General features: G+C 42.5%; 1 protein-coding gene across 6 annotated transcripts in view; it reads left to right on the top strand.

Annotated features, from left to right (window-relative positions):
- Nucleotides 1-22,805, top strand: part of LOC117429617 (septin-4) — a 39,730-nt gene extending 16,925 nt beyond the window's left edge. For 2 of the 6 annotated variants that reach the window (XM_034918901.2, XM_034049339.3), the window contains exons 2-11: nt 14,495-14,591; nt 14,852-14,938; nt 15,016-15,139; nt 15,540-15,674; nt 16,034-16,151; nt 16,614-16,715; nt 17,665-17,761; nt 18,060-18,222; nt 19,025-19,124; nt 21,264-22,805. In XM_034918901.2, the coding sequence (XP_034774792.2) occupies nt 14,495-14,591; nt 14,852-14,938; nt 15,016-15,139; nt 15,540-15,674; nt 16,034-16,151; nt 16,614-16,715; nt 17,665-17,761; nt 18,060-18,222; nt 19,025-19,124; nt 21,264-21,332 (1,092 nt within the window). In that variant the 3' untranslated portion in view covers nt 21,333-22,805. Of the gene's footprint in view, nt 1-6,703; nt 6,822-10,442; nt 11,006-12,396; nt 12,528-13,403; nt 13,710-14,494; nt 14,592-14,851; nt 14,939-15,015; nt 15,140-15,539; nt 15,675-16,033; nt 16,152-16,613; nt 16,716-17,664; nt 17,762-18,059; nt 18,223-19,024; nt 19,125-21,263 lie in introns of those variants that run through there. The other 4 variants (XM_034049336.3, XM_034049335.3, XM_058998072.1 and 1 more) reach the window with 4 other exon arrangements.
- The last annotated feature ends 3,778 nt before the right edge of the window (nt 22,806-26,583 follow it).

Raw genomic sequence — 26,583 nt, 5'->3', positions numbered from 1 at the left:
TACTATACTGTATTTGAACAGATATTACAATCATAGATCACCAGTTAAACCTCCAGGTTTACACAAACCCTCAGTGCTGGCCTCAGAGAGGTTTCTCATGTACCGCTGCAGTTTGAACCTCGTGTTTAGTCTGGGGGATTTTTCTCCAAGGCTGTGGTTTCTAAATCAGATAATAATTGAGAGGATAGACAGAAGGGTGTGTCACAGCACAAACAGGAAGCAATAAAAATAAATAAATAAAATAATTAATTAATTAAAAAACCACACAACAACAATTTCACATCCATTCCAGGCTGATTTAGCTTGCTTTTGACCTCCCTGGAGGAACGGTTTGGACAAGTTTTATAACTGATGAATACTGTACACTGGGAAGGAATGTTGTTGGCTTACAAAGAGAGATTCCCCATATCACGTACAAGATGTTTTGAAATCGTTCTGTCAGATCAGTAATGAAAGTCTGTGGGGATAGCTTGGAACAATTGCTCGCTCTGTCTGCAACAGCGCAGATGAGATACGGTATGTCTGCTGATGTTAGACATGGATTGCGGGTACCGGCACAGAGCTTCGTTCTAGAACACACCCATTACACATTAGATACTATGAACGCCACTTAAAGGCACATTAACCAGTTAGTAATGGATCAAATACAACACACACAATGCAGCAGTACTGTAGTGGATAAGCACTGCAGTATTCAGTAACAAACTCCTGTAGAGCATTAGACGAACAGGAGATTGGTGTCCCAGTTATATTATTTTAATGGCATTAACCCTATCCCATGACCCAGTAACACCTCACCAGGAGTTCCACACACACAGCAGATTTGGCATTGATTATTATTAGATCAGGAAAAAGCCATGCAGGCAGATTCCAGCTGTCCCTGAAAGGGTCTCATTAACCCGGGAGCATGCTGTGGTGCTTGGGGATGGGAACTCTCTCTTTCTTTCATCAGGGCTCAGTTTGTTTTTTACCCCTGTTGATTCCTGACTGGGATTAAAGCCGTCAGTCAGTGTATGACTGGCAGCCCTCAGACTAGCTGGCTGAGCGTGTTTTTAATGGACTGGCCATGTTTATAATTAAAGACATGGGGTGGGCGGGGGGGGGGGGGGGGGGGGGTAGTTTAAAATAGGTTCCCAGGCCACCAGCTCCCCAATTAGTGGAGCATCTTTAGTAGGTGATTTTGAATTACATTCCAGGTTTGCAAATAGTTACTTGCTACTGTAAATCAGTTTAATAAAATAAGTGGGTTTTAGGTTATTCCCACCTGGAATGATCAGGTGACAAATGCATTGGCACCCTTTTATCCACATGTACTGTGTGGTGGTAGAATGGTAACTTGGGTAAATATTTCCAGTTTGGCAATGCATGTATTGTTGATTGGCTACTGAAGGCATGGCTGATGGAATAGGTTTTTCTATTGCATATGCTGTGGGGGTAGGTCATGGTTGACCTGGTTTCTACCTGTAATGTGTTCCTTAAACCCTTCATGAGGGATCCATGTGATGTTTGCATACCTTGGTTTTTTTGTATGGTCTGAAGCTGGATTAAAAATAGCACACGATTTGAAAATTGTCCACCAGCTGGAAGACTTTCAGAGAGTATGTCTAAACTTTTAAGCAACTCCAAGAACGCTTTGATTTATATGCACAGTAATATATTTCATTTTTCCTATTACTGAAATGTGTTTAGACTAAATTCTCCAACACTGGATTTGCCCCCGAGGACACTCATTAAATAAGGTGTCCTCTTTCAAAATTACATTAACCCTTCCTTATCTATTCCAATACTGAGTCAAACAAACAATACAGAAAGATTCTTGGACCGCCATCACTGTAGTAGCTGATAACTGCACTTTTGCAGTAGCTGCTTAGTCAAGTAGGAGTTCCATCATATAGCATCCTTTAAAAGTTGCAAAGAATTTGCAATTGTAACATTGTTAGCAGTCAAACACCCTCCCTTTGCCATCTTGCAGTAGGTGCTACAGTAGTCATATATTTTACCCAATTACTTACTGCTGCATCCAAGGCCATAACTAGCTGCATCACTGTATTCACATGGCATTAAAGCAATACCCCTATTTGAAATCATTTGCAGCAGTGGCTTTTCTGTAGTTTGCTTTTATAAGCCAGCAGGGTTCTTAAAACAGTTGCTTGAATTTATAGCTGGGTCTCTCTTTAAATCACTGTTTTATCATGTTTGAACTCATGCCTTCTACAGTACGAGATTTAAAACTCTTCAGGGGCTTCTGCCACCTGAATGTAAATTTTTCTGTGAGTAAAAGAGCTAATGTGGAGAGAATAAAAGGAAAAGCCAAGCCTTCAGTCCTGGTAAATTCTACAAGCACCCTGGAGGTGAGGAGACAGACTTAGTGATGGACAGCTTCTCCATAAATCATAACTCACAGCGCATTGCTGGCACGGGACGCACACCAAACTCTGTCAAGTCCTCAATCAGGAACGCTAACAAGCAAGGTATTGAGTATCTCAGCCTGTCATTAATTCAAACCCAAGCCCATCAAGATTACACCTGGAGCTTTAAACCTGTGTGGTCTCACAAAGTAGGCTCGGCTCAGGCATGGGTGCAGCTTTCACCCTTTAAACCCGAGATGACAGCAGAGATTAAATAGAAGAGAAATGAAATGGGTTTAATGTGTTAGCGATGATTCTGTAAACCACATAAGAGAGATAAGCACAAACAAAAAAGCAGCTTGGGGACACACAGCTACCGGTTTCTACTGTAAGTGTGGCTGGAGATCATCAATTCATTTCAGAACAATAGGGTTACAGAAGCCAGATATAGAATAGCATTTTAAAAGCACATCAAAATGAACAGAGAAGTATGATCAAGCCTGGCAAAAAAAAAAGAAATATAAAACCATTTCAACAGGCTTGGAGGGCAGCAGTGATATGCATGGAAAAAAAACCAGGTTTGTTTTCACTGCTTGGTGGTTGGAGTGACTTATAGTGATGCAAATCATTTGAAACCCAGAGCACAACAGGATGAAAGCAAGACTCCTGTTGCATAGCAGTTTAATCCACTTCAGATTTTACTAGGAGCTTCATTAGCCCCAGTGTATAGGTAACAAGCTCAGGTGTGTCTGATTAAACTCATAGTAAAACCAGGAATGGATCAAACTGCTATGCAATGGGAGCCTTACTGCCATCCCCACAGTCACACTTTAAGAGAGCAAGTAGCTTCAGAATGTCTTCAAATGTCACCTTTCCCTGTGTCTATGACATATCATATTTTTCCTGTGATCATCTCTCATTAACAAAATCATTATGAATCATTTTAAATTACATCTTGATTGCTTTGAAAAGGCGCCCCAAGCTGAGGCCTACTGTGTTCATTCAGATGCGTGTCACCGTTCGTGGAACACTGTGCTCTTTCATTCCAGCACAGACTCAAATTACCACTTGCAAGCACCAGAGGGCGCCAGATCTGCTCTAACTGGCCTGAGGTTCCTAACCTGTTGCGATACATACAAAACCACAAAAGAAACAACTTGCATGAGCACATTACATTTAATTCTTGACATTTTTATAAATAGAAATCTTTAAACTGGAGCAGAAAGATGTCCATTACGACCCAGTACCTCGGTTCTAGTGTAACAGCTTGATTTGACTGCAGTGTCCGTCCTCCGCGATGCCTTTTGTTTCTGCGAGAGTTGTTTTAACAGCACCTGTATATCCAGCAGCACTTGAGATCCTTGCTACACACTGCAGATGGAAGCAGTCTGGGACTTTAGGCTTTTCCGCTACTAACTCTGTCAGCATGTTTCGTTATCAGTGACTTTCTGGCCTCGAGCCCAGAAACCTCAATATAAATACTGATATGGCATGTTAATTATGTTTGGAAGTATGACGCTCAGAGCCCTGGAAATGGACAGTGTGTTATTGCAGGGGTCTGTCTGGGACACCCTTTCTATGTAAGTCCTTCACGGGGAAGGAACTCGTCCATTTTGCTAGGGGAATGAAGATTAGGGAACACATTGGAAAACTAGCTTTCCTCTTCTGGGAATCCAGGTTAATTGAACTGCTTACGTTTATTTATGAATGTATTTCTGGGTCGGGTTGGGTCCACTTTTTAGTGGACACTAAAGCTCAATACAATTGTACTGCATGATAAAGGGCCTGTAATTTGAATAGACTGTACAACAGACCTTGGCTGCCCTTGCAAGCAATTAAAACGGTTATCTTAAAGGTTTTAGGAAATAGCTGTCCCTCTCTGAACCGGCACAAGTGCAGTGCAATTACTAAAACTACTTCCCTCAGCTGTATAAGGATGCAAATGAAAATTAGAAACCAGTGTTGAGCATCTTGGAGCACCTCAACATGTTCTAAGAGGATGTGCTTATCCTACAGCTGCCGGTGTGTCAGTCACACTCTGCATGGTGTGTAGGGAGTGCATGGCTGCTTTAGTGCCTTTCTGTAAAAGATTTGACTAAATGCCATTGAATGAAGAAGCAGCATTACAGTACTTCCCTCAATCGTAATCCATCCCTGGTCAAGTCAATAGGTTCAACATTTGTGTGGTGAAAGTTTAGCATCAGCTCAAGTAACCTGGATATATCGTGACCTTGCATGGATTAGTAAGAATCCTCCCAATCCCCTGTCTCACTGGAACACTTATCATAGGGAGTTCAATCCTTTGTTTTCTTGTCTCTTAATCAAATACTGTTGCGTATTTCTATCATGCGGATTACGTTAAGGTCCCAGACAGTAAGCTACTGCAGATTGCATTCTGAAAACAGATTCCTATTAGATGGCATGACATTTTTTTTTTTCAGAACAAAAAAATTTGTATGGAGGCCAGAGCTCAAAATGAAACCCTTCATAAAAAATGTACAATTCCTAGCCGAGATTCCAACCAGTGAATGTGTTTCTCCCAATTCCTAACTGCGCCTTGCTATTGCAGTCTAATAATGAATCCTGGTTTTCTTTGGTTAGATCATCAAACAATACTAGGTTTATGAAACTGTTCCGTGGAGTATATTCAAATGTCATGCTTTTCACTTGACTTTTTATGGTGCTCTGATATGATAATTTTTCTCTCTTGCTGTCTTTCCCTTGCTTTGAACTTGCTTTCAGCTTATCTGGAGAATCCTAACTGCCCAGGACTGAATAGACTTCCTCATTCCTTTCACATCTTTCAACGTGGCCGGCCCCACCTCCTTGCACCCTCTGTGTATCTGTAGCGCAGAGTTGAAAGGTCACATTGTATTACAGTTTGAATGGAATGAGTGTTCAGTGCAAGGCAGCTAGGATTCTCCAAGCAAGGTAAAGACAGAAACAGAGAATAATGATAACTTCATAGTGGAGCTACAGAACCCAGAACCACTGGGATAAAAAAACAACATGACAGTTGAACCTACATAGCCTTTAGGTTTAAGGAGCATTTTAATAAACATAGTATTGTTTGATGGTGTTACCAATATTACCAAAGAAAACCATGATTTAATTATTACTGAAATAGCAAACAGCTGGGGATTGGAAAACAGATATATTGCATGTATTGGTTGCAATTGCATCTGGCAATTGTAGATTATTTTTTAAGTTTCTTGCTGCAGGTGTGATTTGTTACACTGCCATTGCAATGAACATTTTAAGCCTCGTCTTTCGTCGTAATCATTTCTCATTGAGACAACAGGGAACGTGAACTGAGACCAAGCTAAATGCTGTTAAATGAATACAAAAAAAAAAAAAAAAGTCATGAAGAGGGTTGGATGCATGGGCCCTTTGTCCTTGCACTGCCAGATGTGCCCTCTTTACAGTGACTGGATTATTCAGAGACACAGTGTGGTACCAGCGATGCCATGATACTGACAAAGGACCTGTTAAAAGGCACATGCGTCTTGCTTTACACTGTGCCGAGGACAACATGGTTTGAAAAAGCAAAACTTCAACTGCAGACTCTGTTTGTTTAGAGGAAACTTGGTAGAAATACACTGAGCAAGTGTGCCCCCCACCCATGGTTTCCTCTGTTTTATTGCTGTTTCAGCTTGAGTGGGCGACAGTGTTGGTGCCAGACGGGCTGGTCTGGAGTGGGCAGAGGCTGTGAAGTGCAGAGGCTGTGATGGGTACTCTTAATGGTTTAGCACAGTGAAGGATGTCCTGATCAGATAAGACACGTTGAAAGTGTTTCATTCATATTACACTAGCCTGCTTCAGGCAGTTTAAGCATTATTAGAAAGCCAGCGAATGGAGGACCTTTGTAAATTTTAGTTACAGGTATGCAAATAAGACTCCTATTGCATAGCAGTTTGATCCATATCCCGGTTTTCACTATGAGTTCAATAAGACACACCTGAGCTTGTTACCTATAGACTGTGGCTCATCAAGTTCGTATTAAAACCTGGAATGGGTAAAACTGCTACGCAATTGGAGTCATTTTCTTCCCTGATTTTTTTTATAATATACCAATTCAAGCTTGGCATTCACATTTACAAAGGGGTATTTGAACAGGGATCAGAGGTTAGTCAAAATGCTAAAGGATCTTTAGTGTCAATAATAAGATATTCAAGTTATCCTTCACTACGTATCTTTAAAGATGAGGCAGTTGTAAAAACACAAAATTATATAATAAAGGGTTGAGAAGACTGAATAGGATACAGTAACAGCACCGCTGTTGTAGACTGCAAGGCAACGCAAAAGGGCGGGCTCATGCTGAGGGGGCGGGGTTATGCAAATCTGAGCAGCCTGACGAGATGGGAGAGCAGTGCAGGACAGAGGTCTGTTAGTTTGCCTCCCGGGTTGATTTATTTATGGTTCACAACAGAGAAGATAATGGCTGCAAACACAGAAATAAACAGCGACTTCGAGGTATGTGACTAACTTACTGCAACTCAGTACCATTTACCATTACAGGTCCGTATTCTACTGCGGGTAGATTTCCAAGGACTGTAACCCTTTTTACAGAATGCACGGTCACAGTTCAATGTAAAGTCAATGCAAAAGAGCATCATAATGAATAAAACAATGCTAGAATGACAATCCAGATGTCTCTTAACCACTGTTCTAAACATACACAGACACCCGTCTAAAGAGCACCAGTCTGTGTGGACCACTCTGTGTGTGTTCCAATGTTAAAACCAGCTAGTTTGTGCATCAAGCTAACGGAGTTGTTAATAGCAGGTTTGACTGTACATCATGAGTTTCTGGTGAAGCTGGGTGTTAAATTGCATAAACTGGATTTTCTTGAAAGTAATCCCCAGCCTTCACCCTTGAAAGGTGTTTTGTTCCACCTCTTTTGATTTAACCATCAGACTGCAACAGGTGATTCAACGCTCCCAGGTGTGCAGTCTAGATGAAGTCAAAACGTAACAGACCCCAACGAAGTGGACAGCAATAGTGCTCACTTCTCTTGACTTGCGTTTGTAGGAGAAGTGGTTTATGTTTTACTTCAGTCTTGGGATGTTTCATTAAGCAATAGGAACTTCAGAATTTGGTTAACTTGTGACTGTTCCAGGATTCGCAGGTGAATATTTACTACATTGGTACATTATTCCGCCTTCTGTGCACTCAGGAACTAGATTTTGTTGGCTAACCAGTTGGTTTATGTTAGTTAAGGTAGAAGACAAGCTTACTTAACACTTTCTGGTCATTAATGTGAACTTAAGTCATATTTCTACTATACTTGCAGCGGCAGGCGGGTATAAATCTTGTACGCTTTAACTAAACATGGGAATGTGAGGTTACAACCTCCTTAAAATATGTGCAAAAAAAAGGCAGTTTTTACTTTGAGCCATATGGTGCACTGAGGTTGCAGTGAACTTGCAGCAGTGAGATGTTTTAGTTATGAGAAGCATGTGTCTGAATGTCACAAGGAAGCATCCAGCCCTTAACTAACACACACACACTTTCTCAGTTTGGTTTGTGTGCCAAGCCAGCTTGATTGTTCAGCACTACAGAAAGGCCTAGTTAAAGGAAAGTATAACTAAGCAGTCAAGGTTCAGTTTCAGTTTTCAAATCAGATGAAGCTCTGCTCATCATTGCATTTTGACGTCAAACAATTGTAGTGCAGTCAATGGGGTTTACTTTGAACTTTATTTTAGTCCACTGTGAATAGGAATTCCTGGAATCAAATATCCATCACAGTGCTGGAGGGATTCTCTGTCGGGTCACAAGGTATTATTATTTACAAATCAGTAAGCTAGCCAAGGGGTGAGGCATCATAAAACAGAATTCCTTTTTCTAATATTCGGGTCAAGAATGGGGCTAGCTGTCTAGTTCTTTTGTGCGTTTGAATGAAAGTTTAGACTCTTTTGTGAGAAGTGCATTCTTGGCTGATTCTTTGTCTGCGTTTGCTTCAGTTCCTTATCCTTTTAATGGTTTTCATTTTCAAAACATCAGACCTGTGGTCAGCATTTAGAACAGAGCTTCGGAGCTTTGATTGAACCCTCGTTCTGAACCTGCAGCCGTTCATTTACTTAGCACTGAAACGCTAGTAAAACATTTTGAATTTAGATGACTCTACACTGCAGTTATGGATTCTGTTCTGTCCCCTGTCGGTGAGGGGAGGTCAAAAGCTCTAAAACTATGAAAGCAGACAAGCCCAGCTCTCTTGCATTGTGGTTTAGACGCTTGCATGTGGGGCACAGGGTCGCTGGTTCCTGCCCAGCCTCTGCCTGTTACATATCGGAGTGGTGTTTATTACTGATTGAGGGAGACAGTGTCCTTACCCGGAGTATTGTATATTGGTTACACTTGGATTACTTTTCTGATTTTAATACTACTCATGTTTTGCAATATTTCTTGCATCATAACAGGTAGATTAAAAATTAAATATTAAATGCACATTAATATTTAAAACACTCAATGACCTCACCTAACTGCAAAAAGCATTCATCAGGTAGGTCGAGTTTGACAAACAGAGGCTGATCTATTCTCCGTTTTAATAGACATTAAGCATTTAGTTAGTACACAAGGGAAAGGGTTTGGCATTAAAATGTTACTCACTGTTAGGGAGTTAGGTGTCCTCGCTGAAGTCCTGATTAATCAACCCTATTGACAGAACATTGCTTCTGGCATAGTCCATTTGAGCCGTCAGGAGGATTATCTCTACTAGCTTTGAATGCATTGACCTACTCCCTTCTGCAGATAGGGTGTTGCTACGGTCGAAACAAAACTATTACTGGGGTAGCAAATGGCCATGTTCAAAAGTGAATGCGAACAGGATCTTTATAGGTAAATAGTAAACGAGTCAATTAAGAACAGAGCAATACAGATATTTTAAAACTTTAAAAACAAGACTACCACTTTCCTGAAACTGCAATAGAAGGTGCATGTGTTTATGCAACTTTCTACAGAATATTAGGACTGAAATGAATGGTCGCCAGGAGCTCATTTCAGTATTTTATTTATGTATTTTCTTTATGTTAAAGTAGTAAGAGTTGCACTAGGAACTGAAGCCATCCGTCTGTCATAAGAAAATGTAAAAAGCAATTCATGTGCCAAGATGCCCAGCATGCATCAGCAACTGGCATCAGGACAGATCAAGAGCTGCCTGCAGTAGTGAGTAGGTGGAATGATCCCCATGTCAGAGTCCAGGCCAGTATGAATGACAGATCGTGATTGCATGTGGTAGATTGCTGGTATGAGGGAATCTTACAGAAACCCAGTCCTGAAGATTTGCCAACTCCTATGGGATAACTAATATAGCAGGCCACAGGGGTGTACTGACATACGTCATACTTGGTGCTTCAGCTAATCCTTGACTCACTCGTCACACAGGGATGATATTTGTTAATGCACTAGCCTATATACTGCACAGGGAAAGGTGCACGTTGTATCTTTTCCAGTTTTGAAGAGTTTGATCACACCAGCATGGGGTGCACGGTGCTGTGCTGCTGCGGTTTGTCAGGCAAGACAAGTGAATCCCACCCGCTTTCTCTAATGATGATATTCTAGTGCAATCTTACCACAGTCTGATGTAGATCGAGGATGCAGCTTGTGGCAGTAAATCTGTATGGCATGATGGATCTAGGTACAGTGCTTGTGGCCAGTCCAATGCTTTTAAACTGCCAAATGAATTGTACTGGTATTGATAAACCTGCCTCCTTCAGTTACACATCTGTGTTTGATCCTTGGCGTAGGAGTCATCCAAAAATGAGTGACCTATACAAGTGTTAGACCCTTGTAGCAGCCCATTAGCACAGGATATCAGGGAGGGTTTTCTATAAAACACAATACATCTACTGAAGAAAACAAAACAAAAAAAAAAACAACATGGCTTCAGCATGTGCAGGAGGATGTTTGTTCATCAGTTAATCCAGCTGGATGCTATTGGTGCTGTGCAAATCACTGCTGGAAGATTCCCTAATCTTTCACATGTTGCATTTGAAAGTAGCGTGTTACGTTTCCATCTTCCATCTGTGATCATTTGAATGTGAAAATCAATGCTGCTGCCCCCCTCAGTAATACATGCAGCCCCCGTATAGACTGTGGAAAGCAGGCGCTGGTCTCCCCAAATCCCTTTGATGGAAGTACTGACCTGTGAATGTGCAAATGATGCGCATAGGCAAACCCAAAGCAGATGTTGAGAAAGCAAGCCGTTTAACAATAGCCAGCCGATGACAACTTCGGTGTTAATCCTCTTCATTGCTAAAGATTTGTTGCAGAACGGATTGTAGAAACCGTTGCCAGGTTGATATTGTACCAAGATGCTATCTACCTGCAGACCAGTTTCATTGCTCTCAACAAACCACTTCATACAAACCTCAAGATCTGGCATAAGGAAAAATATAACTGGAAAAAAACCAGGGCTGACAATAAAAAACTTTACAGCATGGTAAAACAGAAGCACAAGCAACACGCTACAGTGGGTTAATGGTGGCCTGCAGGCTTGACAGCGTTCGATAGGGGCGAAGGACACAGTGTCCTGCCACTGGGTATATAAAGGGACCTCCGAGAGCTCTCTGTCTCTTTGTGAAGTCCAATGGATAAGTGGGCAAAAGTGAGGAAGAAGAAGTCTATCCTCCAAATGATCAGGATGCCGCAGTCTGGAGGTGAGACTCTTTAAATTAGATGAGGCTTTTACTTCTGCAGCGCCACTTGGATGATTTCTGTGTTTAGTTCCTGTGCGTGGAGTCGGTCCACAGCAGCTGCATGATCATCACATATACACGAGCTTGCGACGCACAGACTGTTTATACGTTTTCTTTGGTTGATGGATGTTGCGTCTCTACGAGAGCCTGTGAGTATTGTGAATGTAAGTGAGGCTCGAGAAGGAAGGTGCAGCTCAGTGTTTAGAGTGTTCTGCGCTGTGGAAAGCACTGCACTTGCCATCAAACATCAGCTCAGCCTTAACAAGACCATCGTACTATTAGAGTCTTTATTGTTGAGGTTTCTTTAATACCATCCAACCCATTTTTTTCTGGCTCTAAACCGAGTTGTGCTAGAGAGTATAGGTGCAGTATAATGAGCTTGATGCAGCATCACCGGATCCCTTAACAGAACTCTGGGGGTGGGTGTTTAGCAGGCAAATTTGACGATAATTAAGTTAGTCTTTCTTCAAGTCAGTCAATGGAATTGAAACATCAGGTTGATCCCCCGGTGTACCTTTTTAATCCTGTCGAGGAGAGAAGTGTAGCAGCTTCTGCTGTGAGGACATAACACTCACAGCAGGAGAGAGAGTCTACAGCGTACTTAATTACTGTTGATCCATTCGAGAAGGTTCCTTCATTTAACCATAATAGGCGATTCACTGAAATATATTATTCAGGATTAGACTGTGCCATTTAATTAGCAACCAAGATATTTAATCATTTTAAATTAAGTTTAAGGGAGGTGATAATCAGACAAAGCCACTGGCTTAGTATTAGTACGTTTGCAGCTGTTGTCGTCTGTACCCAGCTGTAGTGCTTAATTGTGGAATTAATTTGCTGCGCTCTTGTCATTGCCAGCCTGGCACACAGGAATTGCTGGAACCAATTACTGAATCTCTCTCTTTTCTAGTGCAGCGGTGGGGAGGATAGCAGCTTTAGCTACTATCTGGTCCAAGAATAGTTAACCAGCTAGCCCTGTATGCCAGTCTCTTACTGGGGCCATCCTATCTCTGAATAGAAAAGACTTTTGAAAATACTGTACCATTGTGTAGGTAATAAACAAACCTGTAAAAAGAGTACCCATTTAATCATGTTATTTCAATATATACGCTCGTGTTTCCATGAATTGTAAATCCAGGTCAACCCAGATGTAAAAAGGTTTATATTTTTGGTACTTTTTAAATCATTTCATATTTCTTTTTTTTTGTTGTTTTACTTTTTATCCACCCTTACCTGCTTTCCATTAACCTAAACAAAAACACCATACAAATCCACACCCGACTCAATTCAATTCCCCGTCCTGCTCCCCGTCCCTCCACAACACTCGTTCCCTTTCTGGCTTGAGACGGCAGAAATCAACGTGGCTCCAGACGGCCTTGAAGACTGCGATCGCGAGGCTGAGTCGCACTCCGATGACCACGACAGTCCCGAGGAGAGCCCTCAGCCCGAGGGGGTAATGCAGTGCTGTGCCCGGCCGAAACAGGTATCCCGCGCCAGTGCCCACCGCGCCCTGCCTCCCACCATCCTCAAAAACACTGACCACACATCAACGCACCAGCCAACACACACTGCGCCGTGTGTACAACCAGAAACGCGCCTCACGTGCTCAGCCAACTCGACACACACATGAAAACCCAATCACTACAGCGTGATTATGGCCGGTTACCTGAAACGTTTAGAGATGTCCTGAAACCTGGTGGCTCTCTTTCTAATCTTTGTATCATAGAGTACTTGAGTGTTTGTGTACCAGATTGCCGTTACAAAAGCCGTAAATGCTGTGAATAATTGCAATTCCACATGACTTCATACCATCTAATGTAGGCACTACATCTGAATAGCTTTAAAATTGTTGCCGCTTGTTCGTTTAGATCTTAAAAACGTCAAATAAAAATGTCACAGGGACAGCAGCCATTTCATTGGAAGCTATATAGAGTAACGATTGTAATTTTAGTGTGATTTGAAGACAACAGACAGTCCTCAAAAAGCAGCTGGGTCCATTGGCATTGGTAATTAGAGAGAAAGAGAGAGAGAGAGAGAGAGAGAGAGAGAGAGAGAGCTAGAGAAAGAGAGAGAGAGAGTAAAAGCCATTGCTGCATGCTGCATGCTGCATAGTGTTATTAGGGAATAGGGTCATTCTGCTGAGACGCATGCAACAGCTTTAATGAATGCTTCTTAACTGTAGCACTCACAGTACTAATGCGCTCATTTCTGTTACTAAAAACCCTTTCTTTTAACACTCCTGTTTTTCTGTCTTTCGTTCCTTTTACCTTATTTCTCCCCTCCCCACCCGCCCCATACTCTACCCTCCCCACCTGCCCCATACTCTACCCCCTCGCTCATCCCCGGTCTCTCTCGGTAGCTACCGTGCTTCTTCAAGGACGACTCTGAGGACGAGTTAGAGCGGATCATGAACGAATTGCCCAGCACGGCCACCTGGGAGCAGTCATACGGAGAGGGGAGGGCCACCAGCCCCGACTGGCTGGGGATTCCCTCTTTCTCGCGGCCCCCCACGACAGGCAGCGTGTGTCCCTCAGGGACAGAAACAGAGCAGACCGAAAAGCTGCTGCTGCCGAGCGTCACACAGGATGGTAACCCACCTCAATCTCCCAGTCTGTCCCGGCCAAAGAGCCCCTGGGGGAGATATGACCCCTACGATTCAGCAGAGGTAATGTAGGGTAGCAGATAGCACTAGATAGATCATACAACCTGGTGTAGTCTAGCCTTTCTGAGATTGGAAGTGAAGCCGCCTAAATCTCAGTGAGATACAACAGAAGTGTTTGCAGGCTGCTTCGAATAGATTTGCAATACATCTACATGGGTTTGTAGATAGAAACTTCAACCTGTGAAAGAATATGGTGGCCATATTGCAATCATGGTGACTCTCGGGTTTCCAGATAAGAGATCAGCTGTTTCAGATGCTAGCGGATGTGTATCTGTATTCTACGATTCCTTTTGTGCTACACAGTGTGAAGTTCATTTGGGTGACGAATACTCTTGCCTTCCATAGTTATTGAGAGGTATTCTATATAGGTTAATGTACAAAACCAGTTTGATGCTTTGCCATCTCCTCTGGGGTAGGGGGTGTAGTGGAGTTGCTGGGACATGCGTCACTCTTAGCGGTATCCTGTTGCAATAAAGGAGGTAGCGTGCTTGTCTGGAATTTGATTCAAACCCAAGTAGTGAGGTGGTTTCTTCTTGTGGTTTCAGTCACATCCCGTTTTAACGGACAGCAGCATACCAACCAGTGGAAAGAGAGGCACCTTTTGAGATTGTGGACTCCATCACTGGTCCAGACAGAATGACGCCTCGCTCAGATCCCTTTGAAATCAGCCCTCTCCTTCATTCGCGTTACTTTGAATCCCTTTGGAGACCGAGCAGTCTTTAGCAGACGGCCGTCCTGTTCCCTGATCAGTGCTTTTATATATTGGCTTCGTCTTTCTATCCCTACAGGACCAAGAGAAGGAGTATGTGGGCTTCGCTACTCTACCCAACCAGGTGCATCGGAAGTCGGTCAAGAAAGGATTCGACTTCACACTTATGGTGGCAGGTAGGAAGGATTAGTCTGTAGCATTGAAAACGCTGGTTCAGAGGTGAAGAATACATTCCTTTTACTTGTGGTTGAGTTACAGACTAGCCTTCTACCCAATGTTGCCTTTGGTAAGATTAGTGAGAATCTGGATCTGTGAAACCAGCCAATCATACCTTCACAATGTGATCTTTTACAACGTGTGGGTTTATTTTCCAGCTACTGACTGATCAATGATTTCTCGAAGACGAATGTTTAAAATACCTCCCGTTTGTTTCCAGGCGAATCTGGTCTGGGGAAATCCACTCTGGTAAACAGCCTCTTTCTGACAGACCTTTACAAGGACAGGAAGCTGCTCAATGCTGAAGGTATGGTACCGCGGCTCTGACTTCCACCCGCTCCTCTCTCTCTCTCTCTCAATACTGACCTGCCTGTTTCTGTCCAGAACGGATCACACAGACCGTGGAGATCACCAAACACTCCGTGGACATTGAGGAGAAGGGGGTCAAACTCAGACTCACCGTAGTGGACACGCCTGGCTTCGGAGACGCGGTCAACAACACAGAGTGGTAAGTCCCTTATAAAAAAAAAGTGTCCCCATCACTTTCAATCGTAAAATAAAAACCTAAAGCAAGAAGTGGACGAACACAATAGTAAAAACTTTTAATAAAATCAAATGTATTAAAACACACACACACACACACAAGTTATATTCACTGGAAGTCTATTAATGACTTATTTGTATTAAATTATTAAGATGTATTCCTTACAAACTTTTTCTAAAGCGACAACCATCAGTCTTCTAAGAAAATCGAATTTCTGAATGAGAATCCTGCACACCCTTAATAACTTCAAGATTCTAGAACCCAAACCGTCCCCACTCCCCCTCCACACTCCACTAACTTGTCGCTGTCACTGCTGAAGTTGTGTAACGCACAGGGCCTCTGTTTGCTCTCCTGTCTCACTCAGCTGGAAGTCTGTGGCAGACTACATTGACCAGCAGTTTGAACAGTACTTCCGGGACGAGAGCGGGCTAAACCGGAAGAACATCCAGGACAACCGGGTGCACTGCTGCCTGTACTTCATCTCCCCCTTCGGGCACGGGTAAGGGGAGTGAGCGCCCGCAGGCTCCGGAGACAGACCCGGCAGCACCCCTGATAATCCCTCATTAATGGAGCTGAATGGCATTTTCATCCAGAACTATAACACTCCTAATGCGAAGTGTAGAAATACTAAAATAAACTTGATGAATTCAATTGCAAATCTTTAAATTAATGATCCTTTGCATGCGTTTATTTTCATTCGTAGCCCCCATCTCTGCACACTTGATAATTTTGTTAAAACAAAAAGATGGGGTATAAATTTGCCTTGCCCTATTGCAAGATTAAAGTTAGTCCAAATGCAATTTACACAATCAGTTCACCAAGTCACTGAGAGATGTATGAAGCATCGCTGTGTTTCAGATTGAGGCCGCTGGACGTGGAGTTCATGAAGGCACTGCATGAGAAGGTGAACATTGTGCCCATCCTCGCCAAGGCGGATACACTCACCCCTGCTGAGGTCAAGAAGAAGAAAATGAAGGTTGAAGGGGTGGCGGGGGTCACACCATACCTGCATGAAAACAAAGAGTCTTACTGAGATATACTGATATACAGACACGCAGGGGGGGTCAGTCAATTGAGAGCCCAGTGGAGGCAACACATTGGAATAGCACCAAACACAGTATATAAAAATAAGTGAGCGAATCACACAAAGTACCGGTTTTAATTATATTAAAAACATATATAGGGGAAGATAACAATGTTGTTTAAAATACACACTCTAAACCTGCACATTTGCACATCTTACTACACATAGTAATATACTGTGTGCACTAAGAACTTTATTAAAAGCAAGACAACATTCTGCCATTTTTCATTGCCAAACAAACAGAAGAGCTTCTTGTCTCGCATCTGCTCCTGGAAGCTGGTTACGAGAGGCTCCAACTTGGACACCAGGGCAGTGAATCAATTAGCACTGTGTTTTCGTTGCTCTTCCCTACAGATTCGAGAAGAGATTGACCAGTACTGTATAAAAGTCTACCAGTTCCCTGACTGCGACTCAGATGAGGATGAAGATTTCAAACAACAAGACCATGAACTGAAGGTGTGTTCGGCTGCCGTTGCAATAACCACACGACAAGAACGTTTACACCATTTATTTATTACACTTTCAGATGTTTCATGCGATTCACAATAAGAGTTTAAAAATGCAATGCATTAGATTTGATCTATGCCAAGTTTGGTGTGACACTGCAGCCAAATAATTCTCTGCTCTGAAGTTTCATTGGAAGACCCTGGTATTTTTTGGCAAGCTGTAAAACCCTTTTGAAAACAGAAAACCATTAAGCCAAACACATTTAAAAAGTCCAGATAGAATAGACAGGGCAGTAGAGATGGATTGAATGGATAGTGTATAAGCAGAGTAGATAGAGACAATAGCTTTGGACTCGCTCCAGATTGGAGGGATCAAGAAGTCTTCAGAATGCAAGAGTGCCAGCCGACCGGAAACGAGAGGGGAAAGGGAGCCGCAGACACTTAAATACAGCCTGCTGGTAAGTTTGAGCAGGATATAGATAGAGACGAGAAGGGAGGAAAAAGAAATGATTTCTTTGTGAATCGTGTCAAGCCTTCTATTTAACATTGATGCCCTCCGTTAGAAAACGCGATGAGATCGGTCTGTGCGCTGTCCAGAAATGGCAAGGAGTTTGATGTTTACAAAGCAGCGCAGGAAAGGACTAGAATAATAAAAAAATTTAAAAAATCATACTTGACATGAATTTGCTTTGAAGACTTCAGCAGTCAGTGGTGTGTATAGATCAGTGTGTTCTCTTCAGCATTCTGGAGATGAACCTGGAGAAAGGTATTGTACATACGAGAAATTAAATTAAATAAAAGAATGTGATGCACAAGCTAGTGAGGTACGAACCCCATCTATCCTCTGCACAAGGTAATTAACACAGAATATTACAAAAACAACTGCATTGCACCATTTCAGAGTGCAGTGTTGCATTTCAGGTCCTGATCTTCATGGCTTTGCTTTGTGTTTCTTCCAGGAAAGCATCCCCTTTGCTGTGATCGGCAGCAACACTGTTGTGGAAGCCAAGGGGAAGAGGGTTCGAGGGCGGCTGTACCCCTGGGGCATTGTGGAAGGTACCTTGGACTTACAACACTTGCATGTGTGTGTGTGTGTCTAGCCATGTGCCATCACACAAATACATAGATATACAAATGTACAAAAAGACTTTCAAATCTACCATATTACACCGGTACAACACTTTAAACTTCTTAATCAGACAACAGAAAGTCTTTCGTTTAAGCAGGCCCAAGCGCCCAGCTTGTCAGCATGGTCTCCACTGTTTTAGTCTGCGCTGGCAGCAGCTGTTTCGAAGTGTTTCCTGGTTAGCGATGGGCCTGCGAGCTGAGGGCTTTGTTGCTTGTCGATTTGCAGTTGAGAACACGGCTCACTGTGACTTTGTGAAGCTGAGGAACATGCTGGTCCGCACGCACATGCAAGACCTGAAGGACGTGACCCGAGAGACCCACTACGAGAACTACAGAGCCCACTGCATCCAGAGCATGACCAGGATGGTGGTCAAGGAGAGGAACAGGAAGTAAGACACCTCCTTCTCAAAGGAGTTCTGGGGCAGGCCTGGGAGCAGTTCTATTTACAATTACAGTAGCATTGTTTGCTGAAATTACAGTTACAAAGATATTGTGTTCAATTACAATTATGCTGCTGTAATTGCAATGATTACAAATACAATGAAAAAGTAATAAACAGCTACACACATTAACTTGTGTATTTGACCATGCAGTAATCACAGACACAAATATACGTACTAGATTTGACTTTTTTTTCATACAAATGGGGTCACTAAAAAAGTGGTTGAAAATACAAGAACAACATTCGCTCAGTGTAGTAAAGCACAACACGGCGCTGTGAATGATTAAGCTTGGACAGGTGTGTAGTAAAGTGTCTGTATTGAGAGCCGCTACTGTAAAGGATCAAGTAGCTTCATATGTTATTGTGTGTGTTTGCTCTACCTTCCCCTTGTCTCTTTGTGATCATTGAGAGTGGTTGGTTTTGATGCTCCAATAGTTATTTCTCTATAGCTCTGCCCACTTTGAACTTGCTTGTAGTTTGTCTGGAGAATTGCCAAGCACTGAACTGACTTCCTCATCTCTTTCAAAATCATGTGCCAGTGTGACCTTTCAACTCTGCTGGCCCAGCCCGCGGTACATATACAGAAAGCGGGTGAGGAGGTGGGACCGGCCTAGCTGAAAAGGCCATTTGTCACGTGATTTCTGACTAGAATGAAGAGGTCTGTTGAGTCGTAGACGGTTTCAGGCAAGCTCACAAACAAGCAAAGTACTTGATTGAATAATTCTCCGGCGATGCTTTTGTGTGCGCAGCAAACTAACGAGAGAGAGCGGCACAGACTTCCCCATCCCTGTGGTGCCAGCGGGGTCAGACAGCGAGACGGAGAAACTGATCCGGGAGAAGGACGAGGAGGTACGGGAGAGCGTGGGCTCATGAGTCTCTCACTAACAGGGCAGCCTGGGCTCTCACACAGGTTCCTGGTGTTGGGGTGTTAGGTGGGGGAGTAGGGCTTGACCCGGACTACCCAGAAGCACCCTGGCATCCGTAATGGATGGAATCCCGGTTTAGGTTGCAGTGGAAAAATGGCACCCGTTTTTGCATGGAGAATTTGTTCTACTACTAACTAAACCACTAACTCCTACCTCATTCCTAATGGATTGCATTTCAATATTTCCTTACTGCGTTATTCAAACATGTAATAAATCCTGAAGAAGTTGGAGAGGAGTGGCTGGAATGGTCCAAAATGACAGCACTTTAATGAAGAGATTCTCACAACTGCTTTTCTCATGCAAATGGCTTTATTGCATTTTGTTTTCTTGCAGGATGTGAAGAAAATTGAACTGTGCGTTTCTTTTGCCCAACCTTACCAGTAAACTTCTGAATTTTGCCAGAATGCACCGCCTCATTGTGTTGTCTGTAACCATGGAAACTCAGTGACATCATTCTATTCCACTCTCCCCAGTATTTGTAAGAATGTGGGACGACCAGGTGTTTAACATCAAAGTCTACAGATATTCAAATAAATACAAATTATATTCCTTCATTATTGAATCATGCTATTATTGGTGATGCACAAAGATCCAACCATCAGAATACTATCGAATTAAACTGAAGAAACCCAATAAGCAATCTGGTACTAATATTGCCTCCCACTGTAGTAATCTACCAGTGGCTGCAGCCAAATGCTCCACTATAAACAAACAGCCTCCACTCAAACACACCCCCCTGCGTCATTTCCATCAATGTCTTTCAGTCACTCTGCTAGCTTCAGTTGGGTTTTATGGCTTCTATTGCGTGTTCATTTGTTTCCAGAAAGATCCACATATACTGTTCCCTACTGTTAGCACACATCAATAAACTGACTGCAGGAAAACGCACTTTAAAATTCCCCTTGCATCAGTCCCTAGCAACACCACCATGCACTCCTAGAAACCAGAGAAAGAATCTGTCAGTTCATGCAGCAGTTTTCTTGGCACCAGTAAAGTTCGATTTTAAGGGAGCGCATGAACTGAAAAGCCACAGCATACAAGGAAAAAAGCAAAAGTCTTCAACTGAAGACAAGGGGTAGGTGTTAAATGCAAACACACTCCCTTCTAAAAGTCCAGCACTCTATTTTTGCAGTGTTACCATGTTTTTATACATGGTTATACTGTGCATTTACTATAGTTTACCCTGTTTTTTGAATATGCTTTACCATCCCTCATTCCTTACAGTGCTTACCTGTGCTTAGCCATGCCTTCACTGTGCTTCATCACACTTTGCTATGCTTTTACTATGGGAAAGTACACCACATCCTGTCCTCTACTGTGTTCAGATATACAGATTTCAGATCAAGGCAGTGTAGCTCACATAGGCATACCATATCTCTGAGCAGCAATGACAATTCAATAGTGACGTACGACATCTTCAATATTGTATAATATTTAGCCACTGTTTTCTCAACTGCCAGTCCACCATTCAGTAATACTTACAAAAGCATGAATATTCAGGCTGTTGCCGGCTCTTTCATCGACTGCAGCTATGCCGAGGGTATTAATATTACTGAGCTGTGCTTTATGAATATGTATCCTTGACCTCCAGACTCCAAACCCTTCACTAGCAAACATTTCACCCCAAGCTTATCAACATTCCTCATCTGCAAGTCACAGCATTACATTCCTGCCTTCTAAAGCTGTCAAAATAACCAATGCAATCTACAGTGCAAGAATGGGTTATTATATTGCTGGGACGAACGTGAGGGTTTTAGTGTTTGAATCAAAATGAAACGATATTCTTTGGAAAGCAAAAGTAGAATCTGTACCAACCTGCAAATCCATCAACCTCTTCGAGGAAGGAGAGAAGCACTCTTCTGTACAGTAAATTGGGTGGTATTTTTATTTCTTTTTTCGGTGTCATTAACGCGTTGGTTTTCACAGCTATAAGACCGCTACACCAGCAGGGTTGTTTTTGCCACTGATTACATTTCCAGTGTTTATTCTCATATCTGTCCCAGCACTAATGTCTTATCAGTTACCCTAAGTGCTTCTCATTTTTATTTATTTGTTTTTCCAGCTGCGGCGGATGCAGGAAATGTTACAGAAGATCCAGGAACAGATGCACGGGCAGCAGGATGGATATTAACACCCTGCACCCCGTCCCGACCCGCCCTCTCTCTCATTCAAGGATTCACTGTGTTTCTCTTGCCCTCCTGTCCTGAACGGACCCTGCATCTACTAACAATGCACCTTAAAAGAGAAAAAACAAATAAACAAACAGTGATCCTCTCGCATTCTCATTCTCAGCCAGGCCACAGCAAACTCGAAAGGAAATGTGAACGTGGTTGACTGCAGGGCTAACGGATGACTCTCGAGTCATGTGAGGCTCACGGAGCTCTCCAGCGTGGCTCTTTTCAGGGATGGAAATAAGATTCATTGCATAGCAGTTAGATCCATTCCTGGTTTTACTAGGAGTTTAATAAGACATGCCCGAGCTTGTTACACACACACACTGGTTACAAGCTTGTTTTAAAACCTGGAGTGAGTGAAACTGCTGTGCAACAGGAGTCTTATTTCCAGCCATATGTTTAATTTTGTTAGAAACTCTTAAATGGTTGGAAAGGATACAAGAGCAAAGTACAGTCAAAATGCGAATAAAGCGATGTTGTGTTTGAATGCAGCACATGTGTAATGAGTACACACATACTGAAGCGGTGTCTTAGTGCAGCTGCTTAAACCTCAACAGCAGTATATATGTTTGGTCTACAGTGTGTAAAGAGGCTGGCTGCTCTGGTCTGCAGTGTGTAAGAGGCTGGCTGCTCTGGTCTGCAGTGTGTAAGAGGCTGGCTGCTCTGGTCTGCAGTGTGTAAGAGGCTGGCTGCTCTGGTCTGCAGTGTGTAAGAGGCTGGCTGCTCTGGTCTGCAGTGTGTAAGAGGCTGGCTGCTCTGGTCTGCAGTGTGTAAGAGGCTGGCTGCTCTGGTCTGCAGTGTGTAAGAGGCTGGCTGCTCTGGTTTGCAGTGTGTAAGAGGCTGGCTGCTCTGGTCTGCAGTGTGTAAGATATTAGAAATATCTCATTTCAGTATTTTGTAGTGTTCTGATTAAATAACATAACAGCGCGATTCATAAAAGGAAAACAAAACAAAACAGTGCAGTGTTATTTAACTAGGTGTAGGCCTACAGGCAGTGAATGTGTAGCACTACACTTTTAGAGTTTGGCTTGGTTAAATATGCTTCAGCAAGACAACACAGTTTGTTCAAGATTGATCATCTACTGGGAAGGCAGATGGACAGTCAGTATTATTATCATCCATTAGAGCAAGAAAGAAACCAGCATGAATGGGACCAAATTAGAAAGAGACAGCAAGAGTGTGTGTGTGTTCAAAGGGAACGTAGCATCTTGCATACACCTGTACAAACGAGACTGCGAAGAGGGGGATGGGGAGGGAGAGAGGGAAGGGTGTCCGTGTGTTTTGTTCACTCTAAAAAGATTGTCTTATTTTGTTACAGTCCCCCTCCCCCCTCTCCCTTTTCATGTTTGTCAAATGCATTGCATTAAATATTTCCATGTGACATGATAACTTTAAGTTCATATAGAAATTAAAATAAATAAATACAAATATTTCTACTTGTAATAAAACATTGTATAAAATTGAATATATCAGAATTTGGTTCAAGGGGGCTTGTGTCTGCATTACAATCACCTGCAATGAAGCCACAACACAAACAGATCCATTGTTTCAGAACAGGACACATCATAATGGTAGCAAAGGAAGAAAGGACTGCTGCGTTTTATATATGCTTTATAAATGCAGACGCCTTTATCCAAGGCGACTTACAGAGACTAGGGTGTGTGAACTATGCATCAGCTGCAGAGTCACTTACAATTACATCTCACCCGAAAGACGGAGCACAAGGTGGGTAAGTGACTTGCTCAGGGTCACACAATGAGTCAGTGGCTGAGCTGGGATTTGAACCAGAGACCTCCTCACTACAAGCCCTTTTCTTTAACCACTGGACCACACCGCCTCCTATAAAAAAATAATAAAAAAATAATATATGGGTGCCACTACCATACAGTGCCAGTGGTTCTCTGAGACACGCTTAATTTGTGTCAATTAAGTAATGTCATACATATGTAATTGTCATAGCCTAATATTCTCATGTTAGAGGGGGACCATGTTTCCGGTAGGAATCCTACAACCACTACTCATTTTACATAAGGAGTTTAAATCCAACATATAGGCTTTGTAAAGGTTGGGTTTTTTTGTAAGGTATAGTGTAACGCATTACAGTAGCTCTATCATTCACTGTAACCAACAGCAGCCAACAGGACGTGTAGTTCCAAGCCGCTGTAGAAATATTTAGCAGTTGTCACGCGTAACCACTAGAGGGAGACATTTAACTTATTTTCAAGGCTCAGTCTGTGCAGCAGGCACATGGAAATGTTATGGTCCATGTAGACGTCATGATATTGGGCAGCAACACAGTGGCCGAGTGCTTTGAGCCGAGGTCGCAATGCGTTCATTCAAGATTCCTTTTTCTTATTCCAACAGTATTTCCAATTCGGATAGCCAAATGATTCTTTTGGAATGCAAATAGATGTCGGGGAATGAGACATGCAAATGTGAAGTAGCTGTTGAAAACATGAATGCGGAAAATGAACAATTCCAGCTAAATAAATATATTTGTATTCTAAAGTGAATCCAGGAATGTCAAATAATAATAATAATAATAATAATAATAATAATAATAATAATAATAAATAAAAACACAGACATGTTGTAAATGTAATAAGATTTATTAAGAATCTTCAGATTTTATATATATATATATATATATATTTTAAACATACTGGACAATTAGATCTAAATGCAGCCCAAAATTTACAGGCGATATATAACTTAAACTTTCTCCATAGGGAAAACACACAATTATTTATATATATATCTCTATATATATATATATATCTATATAATCAATGAGGGAAGGGGTCTGTAAAGTCACCCCCATGGTATACAGTACTGTACATGGTCCCAGAAAAAAAACAAAGCATTCAACATTTAAACAGCAATCTCTACATGCAAACTGAAAAAGGCAGCAATTAAATCTAAAACATGTATAAAAAAAAGTTCTGACATCAAAAATTTAAAAAAAAAAAAAAAAAAAAAAGCATATTAGAAAAACACATAAATACCCCCCCCCCCCCCCCGATCACACACACAAGACACAGGAACTCAGCTCCTTGCACTTTGCAGTCAGTGCTACACACAGTTGTCACACTGCTTTGCAAGGGTGGGGTTAGTGAGCAGCAAGCACAGTGCTATTGCTGGAGCCGCAGCTCGTTTAGGGAACCGTTCCTTTTCGTATGAACAGTAGCTACAAAGCCGCTTGCCTTTACTATCCTGTCTTTGCTGTACAGGAGGGGCTGAGCAGAGGTCGTCTCCAGTAAAAACGAGGCAGCATTTTGGGATTTCGCTCAGCAGCTGGTCTGATCAGTCCTTTCTTGTTTAAAAGGCGGGGCTACAAGCTACAAGCTAACTAACAGACATGCACTTGTCACGGAGCAGGGCTTCATCCACACCTATGCACTACGGGAGCTTCAAACAGTCCATAGAAGAGGCTTCATGGGGGTAAAAATAAAACAGGGGCTGCCGTCTACAATTACACACTCCAGGCAACAAGACATCACCACTTAAACGCTGATAAAACCACACAAAAGTGAAAGAAACGATCCCTGTTCTACATTCACAGGGAATTCTCAAAGGCGGAGCAGGAACTGAAGCTCCTGTATGTTGAGGCTCACGTTTGGTTCATGCAGAACGCACTTCCTTTGCTTGCGTAGCGTATCATCTGGATTTGACTGACCCCCCCCCCCCCCCAAACAAGGGACACAGGAACAAATCTGCTATTTCTAGGTGTGTAGAGCCTCCTTCACACTGGCAGTCAATGGTGGTGCAATCTGCAATTATGAAATCGGACTTGTATCAATTTAAAACACGTCGCCTAGCGGGATACAAGCTCTGTGCAGGAAGATCAGCTTTTTTACAATCTCTTTATTTATTTTTTTCTCCCTGGCACAAGCACACTATTACATCCCACTTGCAACACTCACTAAACTCAAGTCTAGCCTTTCACAATAAAACATGAATTTATTCTGTATGTCCTTCCCCCATGTATACAACATATACAATACACACACACACAAAGTATAAGCATACAGCAGAGGCTTCACATCATATAGTCTCTTTTGAAGATGTGCAAATTGAAAGAAACTGCTTCACAACCCTTTCTATCAGTGTTCTTAAACTGCCCCACTGTTCCAAACAGCACCACTGATGTTGCAGTGGAGGGTGGCTTCCCCACACAGGGAAAGGTGTCACATTGTGGGATGCATAAATGCAAATTATCACCTGTGTGCTCCCCTGGACTGCTACAATTGCATGGATTGGGAGTTCTGGGTGGCCTGAAGTTAAATATATATACACACACACACACCGGTAGATATATAAAATGTGCAATGCCGTGATTCATGTGCTATTACTGTGAAATCACAATCTGAAGTTACCAAGACTAACAATACGTTATCAAAACTCAAAGGAGTCCGTGGCGTTGAACTGCTGTCAATCCTTCTGACTAAGTTGACTGCACTTGCAATTCCACTATGCTTTTGTCTAGTATATTTTACACAGAATATAGAGTGTATAAAATGAGCCTTTACAATAAATACAGGATAAGACTGACCAAACTCTGCTCTTCACAAAGCTCTGGCATGCCCAAGCGCTGGTTTAAAAAAATATATACCGTGTGTAATATATATCGAATCTGAGATTCCATGCTCTTCCATCTGTCCTCATTCTTACCCCACTGTAATGCACAGCACACCATTGTCTCTCGATAGTGCTTCAGTTTCACAACTGAGAGATGCAGCAATAACCGTTTCTGAGCAGCAGGGGGCAGCAGAGTGCAAGAACCAAGACGGGGGAGGAGTTCTACAGGAGCAGATTACTGGCTCAAAGCCAATTCACGACCACCAAAACGTCACAATGAAAAAGTCCAGGTTTTTTGTTTCAACCAAATCCGTACGACTGTCCTCTACCACAGCCTCTCAAGACGATAGTAACAGAACAGACTTTTTACAATTCTTGCTCCGACACTGCAGTCCAGGGTGGTGTTGTGTGTACCTCGGGTTACAGTACAGATTTTGATCCCCCTTATGGACTGGGATTGCATGTGTCCATTTCTGTTTTTTTCGGAGTATGTCAAACAGCTGTTTCCTGGCTCTGTTAAAGAAGACAACTGGTTGAAACAAAAACCTGGCAGCCCCCACAGATCAAGGCTGACTCCCACCGGCTTCACATCTGGATTTAATGCAGAACACCACATACACGGTTATAAAG

Source organism: Acipenser ruthenus, chromosome 24, assembly GCF_902713425.1.
Source record: "Acipenser ruthenus chromosome 24, fAciRut3.2 maternal haplotype, whole genome shotgun sequence".
Taxonomy (NCBI): Eukaryota; Metazoa; Chordata; class Actinopteri; order Acipenseriformes; family Acipenseridae; genus Acipenser; species Acipenser ruthenus.
Note: the sequence above shows the minus strand (reverse complement) of the source record. Positions and strands in the feature narration are given on the sequence as shown.